The sequence below is a fragment of the Salvelinus sp. IW2-2015 genome, linkage group LG9 (assembly GCF_002910315.2).
Source record: "Salvelinus sp. IW2-2015 linkage group LG9, ASM291031v2, whole genome shotgun sequence".
NCBI classification, from domain to species: domain Eukaryota; kingdom Metazoa; phylum Chordata; class Actinopteri; order Salmoniformes; family Salmonidae; genus Salvelinus; species Salvelinus sp. IW2-2015.
Genome location: NC_036849.1, coordinates 6723980 through 6730688, shown reverse-complemented (window position 1 = coordinate 6730688; position 6709 = coordinate 6723980). Strand labels below are relative to the sequence as shown.

Here is a 6709-nt window from a genome sequence, read left to right as displayed (position 1 = left end):
TGCCCCGGTGCTTTCCGTATATATCCCAGTGTATGTATGGGCGACGGACAGGCAGTGTTGCCCCGGTGCTTTCCGTATATATCCCAGTGTATGTATGGGCGACGGACAGGCAGTGTGCCGTTGCCCCGGTGCTTTCCGTATATATTCCAGTGTATGTATGGGCGACAGACAGGCAGCGTTGCCCCGGTGCTTTCCGTATATATCCCAGTGTATGTATGGGCGACAGACAGTGTTTTTTGAACAGCATACATCACTATATCCGTCCGTGGAACAACAGAGGCCCAAACAGCAACAACACTACAGACTGTCATCTCATTTACACCGTGAGACTCAGAATGCCCTTCAATAAAATATTAAAAGTGCTCTTGTTAATAAGAGGGGGAGGGAAGGCTGCGTGATATTAGGGTAATGATAAAATGATGGCAGCGTCCGGGGGGGGGGTGCATTTCAAATGTTCAACGTTTTCTGCTTGGCTGGAACAGAAGCCTGCGCCCACACCGGCCCACCAGCCTGCCCACCCCTGGTGTAGTGGCATCTCCCTCCCTCCTCTCTCTTTCTGCCTCTTATATTCTCTCTCTCCTCTCTCTCTCTGTTATAAGCGGCAGGGTTAAAACACCAGGAATATCCCGTGGTAATGAAAGATTTGCTTGTAATTGATTAAGTGTATATTAACGATGCATCAGGGGATCAGGGTTTGCCCTCCACTCAGCTTAAATGAGTCAGCTGATGCTACATGTGAGTGGATCTTGGTTAACCACGGACCAGTGGCTGCTAAACGAAACATGAGTGTAGTGGAGATCGGAGTTAGCCATGGGTCACTAACCTCCATCAACACAAACTGTACCTGCCAAGCCCCTTCACGGAGTTTAACCTACAGATCGGGGTTTTATATGCGTCACGCCATACAGAGATCACTGTGGACGTTTTCTTTCTTTGTGAGGTGTACAATTTTTATTACACATTTTTAGTTAACCTTTATTTTGACAGGGAGTCAATGCTGAGACCCAGGTCTCTTTTCCAGAGGAGCCCCCGTATAGCGCCACAATACGCATCAAAATACAACAAACGCATTCAACTACACATTTATATACACTTTAAAATACATTATTATAAACAACAATACACAAAAAGCCAAACACAATAATAAACAGACACATTATTCAGTAAAAGGTACCCTAATAACTGTACGAAATGCCCTAGAGGCACCAACTCCTTAAATTTTAAAGTACATTGTCGATCATTTCACACGTAAGGTGCAAAAAAAACAACAGATCTACCCAACCCAGTAGAGATGGAAGGGATGTTCCGAGTTAGCCATCCCATTCACATAGAAAAGGTTGGTGACCACCGCGCTGAGTCGAGGTCACTTTCGCAGTCAAAAAGCAGGTTGAGATCTACTGCTCATATATTTTATTTACATGAACCTTAAACAGTTTTGTAGGAATGAGGTTTGGGCAGTAGGCCTAATATATTATCACAGCATATTGGCTATATGATTGGCCTGCCAATATTGTTAATCAGACCGTATTATATTTCAAAACTCGAGCTTTTGATAACAAAATAGATCAGTTGGTTTATCACTTGTGAGGCACTGTGGGGCATGAATTGAAATAATTAGCTTTTTTATTTTACTGGACTGATGGTACCTGCATCTGATGGTCAACGAGGTCAAATCACGATGTCGGTGATCTTCAGGTCGAGAAGTCGGAGCTCTAGAAAGATGCCAGAGTTTCCGACTTGGAATTCCGAGTTGGTTGACCGTTTAAAAAAAGATTTATCTCAACCGCTCTCTCCTTCCTTTCCTCCGGTGAGACTGATCAGAGAGAGGGGACACCGTCTTCTACCTAATGGCGAAACTCGAGTCACACTGCATCTGCCTCATGTACAAATTCATGTTGTTCCTCTGACCAGAGAAAGTGAAATATTCCTTAATCGTCACGACGAGCTGCTAATAATAATAAAACGCAGGGCTATCGATACTTGGCTACTCATTCATTGCAGCTGCAGCCCGAGCATATAACAAAATATAGTGTTTTGTAATAGTGTTGAATAAAAACAAAGACAGTGCTGAATTTAAACTTCAACATGAACTCACTCATACAAACAGCAGCTTTTTGCTGTATTCATTGACAGTCTCTCTGTGGTCATGATTTTAAAAAAGTTATTAAATCTTACGTAGGCTAGTAGCCTATTAAACTTGGCTGTGGCCAGGGTCATGGAAGATCTGTAGCCACGGTGATTTGAGCTATCTGATTGGGCAGCACAGTAGGCGCACTCGATTTAGTCACCAATTTGCTGGTAGGCAGAGTTTATAGGTGGGAACACCATCAATGAGGGCACCTTTCAAAGGACGTATGCATAAATCATCAGATAGCTTTTTATGTGATTTGGAAAATAACATGTACTTGGCTTTATCTGCATTAAGTACCAATTTCGGGTTCAACACAGGCTTTCTGCTGGGCAATGAAGGCAGATTGAAGCTCTGACAGAGCCTGATCAACAACAGGGGAGGTTATAAGGTCCTGGTAAGGTTTACTGGTCTAGGTTTAACTAAGAGATGATGTGTGTGTGTGTGTAATGGGAAATAGAGAAGTTGCTGTGACTGTATGGTCTCTCTTTCACTTTCTTTCACTTTCTCTTTCCCCTCTTCTTTCTCTCCACTCTCATCAGGTCTAGTATCTTTGCCCTGCACTGCAGCGATCCTCCAATCTCTGCCCAGCTATTGGCCTTCCTCAGAGTCTTCTGTATGACCGAGGGTAAGACGCGCAAGCGTAAATGCTAGCATCGATTCGGGACCTTGCCTATGGATCCCCGCACGGTCACAAGGCCTGTCACACGCTAAGGCACGATACCAGGAACGGCTGAGGAGAAGTTAAGAGTGATACCTAGGCGTGAAATCCAGTTTGAAATAATAAAAATACTTTACTTGATCGAGGTTACCCGTGTAACCCCGCCCAACTGGCTCTCCAGGCAGTTTTGAAATTGTATTTGAACCCAGGCCTGGCTAGCATACTACAGTTTCTGTAGGAGACAGGCCTCCTCTACCTCAGGCCACACAGATATATACTATTGACTCAGGTGTGTGTGTGGCGTGTGAACACATTAGGCACTCAACCTCCGATCCTTTCATGTCTCCCTCTCAGGGGTAATCAAGCCTTATGTAATTGCTCCAATCAAAAGGCAGATTGCGAAGACAGCAGTTGGCTACCGGTTTAAATACCTGGGTACTCGGCCTGTAGAATAACAGCCCTTTATCTTAACTCTAACGTTCAAGGTTTTAATTAATGTCACCAAGCTTAATTGACGTCTTGTAAAAATGTTTTTATTTTTTTATGTTTAGCTCTAAAGACCAGATGAGTTGAGCTGGATGTTGTTTCCTCTGTGTAATCGTATTGGTCCTGACATTCTGGTTCGCTGCCATTTTAACCCCTATTCGCCACAGAAGAGCTGAAGGACTACCTGGTAGGAGAACATGCCATCAATAAGATCTTCACCCTGGGTAACACCGAGTTCCCTGTGAGCTGGGACAATGAGATCAAACTGTGGACATTCCTGGAGACCAGGGCTGCCCTGCTGCTCCAGACCTACAAGACCAGCTCCCAGGTCAGTAAGGACGACATGGCTCACCCACCATATTGTTTTATTTTCTCTCTTTGCTGACTCACTTTCTGTCTCCCCCTCCCTTCCCCTCTACCTCACTTGCTTACCCTCTGCCCAATGTCTCCCCACCTCCCTGTCCTCCAGGATGACCAGTGTGCGTTGGAGAAGCCCGGCCTCTCCCTCCACTCCCGCGTGGCCATCCAGCTGCGCCTGGCTGAGAAGCAGATCCTGGAGAGGGTGGTGGCCAGCGGCAAGGCCAAGCGCCTGCACTTCCAGCAGCAGCAGGAGGAAGGCGCTCCGCTGCCACGCTATGAGGAGAGCGACATCGCCCTGCTGGAGAATGCCGAAGCCGACGACAAACTGCCCATCATCCTGAGGAAACTAGAGGAGGAGGACGAGGAGGGAGACGACCAGGCAGCGGTGGAGCAGGTGTTGGCTCAGGTACAGCAGCTGGGACACGGGGGCGCAGCCAGGGATCTAGCCCCCCTCATAGTCAACGGGGATGGTGGGAAGGTGGTGGTCAACGGGAATGGTACGGACGCTAGCCCAGTCCTGGAGGTTGGAGACGCTAGCCCGATTCAGGAGGCTAGCAAAGAAGCTAGCTCAATCTCCTCAGACGCAGGCCGAAGTGTTAGCCAAGCCCAGGACACTAACCCTGCTCAGGAAGGGGATCATGTGGATGCTAACTCCACCATGCCTGACACTGCTGTCCCTGCAACCACCCAGGAACAGGAAGGCCAAACCAAGAACGGAGACAAGGCTACTGCTTCTCTCTCACTGGGAGTGGACTTGGACCTGAGTGCGGAACGAACTGGAGATGAGCCCAAAGTCAACAGTGAATAGATGGAATCATCATCTAGCTAACCGTTATTGCAGAAGAAGAGCAGCAGTCAGCCAGTCAGTCAGCCCTTTTCTATTTATTTATTTTTGTCTCTCTAAAGTGACTCAGAAATAAAGAAGGAGCTAAGAATAATAAAAATAAAAAAAACAGAATTTGAATTTTTAAATGGTAGAACTTTTCACTATCTATCCATTTCGTTAGTTCGTCCCTCCTTCCATGGCTTTGTTATTGGTGCCTTCCTATCTACCAAGCGCTGCAGACTGCTTGCACACTGCCAGTCAGTGTGTCTCTCCCATCGGCCTTCTATCTGAGCATTAGAAGTTTGTCATTTACATGAAAAACTGCCTTTTTGTTTTTGAGGTTTGAACAGTGATTTACTGGTTTACATTGAGTTTATTGACATGAGAGAATGGTAGGGAGTAACAATCGCAGGGGACGGCGCCGGTTTCAGTTCCACTACTGTAGGTGGGACAGAAAGAAAGAAATTAGATTTAAATTGTATTTAATTTTGTCTCTAGCAAGCCAAAATCTCATCCTAACCCTTTACCTCTCAGTCAGTTTATTACTGTAGTTTATCTTAAAGCTGCAATATGTTACTTTTTGGGAGACCTGACCAAATTCACATTGAAAATGACAGATCTAAAATCCCATTTCTTTGAAAGTACGTTTAAGAAGTGTTAGATCAGTTCTATGTACTCTATTTCTATGCTTCCTTTTCTTAAGTTTTGTTTTTGAGTCTTTTACTTTCGCTTTAGTACACCAGCTTCAAACAGCTGAAATACAATTTTTGGGGTTATTGAAAATATATTTCAGTGGTTTGTTGTCACAAACTGAAATTAGGCAAACTGTTAGAATTTTTGAAACTAGGAAATGGCAGAGCGATTTCTGCATATTGCACCTTTTTAATATATACCAAGTATAATTTCACTCAATCTTTTTCTCTGGCGTATTTGGCTCTTTGTTCTCTGTTTGAGATCATCACTTCCCCTCTCTCTCTCTCTTCTCGCGCTGCACTTCCTGGTTTTACTCAATAGCATTTTAAATACAACTGAAGGAAACTGCTGGCACAAAATGTCCTGTGCACTTCTTCTGGGAACAATCAGTATTTTATTTCTTTACTCGAGTATGAAGTACCATTTGAAATGTAATGGAAAGGATAATATGTGTGTTTATTAAGTGAAATTTGATGACTAAAAGCAGGTGATTTGGGTTATTATTTTTTTTTTTACATTTAAAACTTTATTATGAATGTACCTCAGCTCTTCAAGTTGCAATTGAATCACCCAAGGATGAGTTTCTGTTGTGATGAAGAATATGACTAACGCTAATATGACTAACGCTCATATTATGAGAGCCAGAAGTCAGAATGGTGACGAAGTCAAACCTTCAGCAAGACGTGATTCACACAAAGGACTTCTGCTCATTTCACTTAGATGATGGTTTTGTAGTTAGACATCCTGAAACGGTGTGAACCTTTTTGTTACTCTTCCCTCCACACCAGAAACGAGACAAACAAAACGTTAATAAAAGCGGTCTCTGATCCAATCGCTAATTTTCAACGTATGTTTTTTTGTTGTTGTTGTCTGTATGACATCTGCTCTGTATTTTCAGCTTAGTTTGGTTTTGTGTTAACATTTAATGGCTATCGAAACATGATGTGGAGTTAGCGCTCTCTGTTAGATGCCTAAGATCTTAAATAACCCCGTAATTCCAGTACAGTAGCTGTTATTGTCATTTCATCTGCGGTTCATGTCGGCACAGGGAGCTAATTCATTGGTGTCTGCCTAATCCCCCCCCCCCCCCCCCCCCCCCCCGATGGATGGATGGATGGTGGATATGAGCGGCCATTTTAATAGGCCATGCACCAGCAGTCTATTTTCGCCTTACTCCAAAGTGTTAGCTCGCGCTGCTTATTCTAATTCATCTATCTGTTCATTCTGCTACCAACCGCAAAATGACAGTTGCTCCGAGTCTATTCTACTGTATAACGCAACTATAAAGGGGCTCGTTTTCTACCTTTCTACTTTGTTGAAGTATCACCATGTTATCTGCTGCATACTTTGCTTGGTCACACTCCAATCTCTCATCATGGACCGGTTTGTTCCTGTATTCTGATTGACTCCCAATGGACTGCTACTTGCCATTTTGTACGATTCTCTACCTGCTGCTTCTCTAAAGATTGTTTCCAGTTGGTGTAGTGTACAGTTACTGAGAATCTACCTACTGTTTTAACCAATCACACTCTCCAAGCAATTCACAGCACCCTGT

At 44.3% G+C, this 6709-nt stretch overlaps 1 protein-coding gene across 2 annotated transcripts in view; it reads left to right on the top strand.

Annotated features, from left to right (window-relative positions):
* setd3 (SET domain containing 3, actin histidine methyltransferase) overlaps positions 1-5993 on the top strand; it is a 59752-nt gene extending 53759 nt beyond the window's left edge. The window contains exons 11-13 of one of the 2 annotated variants that reach the window (XM_023994069.2): positions 2671-2756; positions 3446-3603; positions 3745-5993. In XM_023994069.2, coding sequence (XP_023849837.1) covers positions 2671-2756; positions 3446-3603; positions 3745-4443 — 943 coding nt within the window. In that variant the 3' untranslated portion in view covers positions 4444-5993. Of the gene's footprint in view, positions 1-2670; positions 2757-3442; positions 3604-3744 lie in introns of both variants that reach the window. The other variant, XM_023994066.2, reaches the window with a different exon arrangement.
* Positions 5994-6709: the final 716 nt, after the last annotated feature.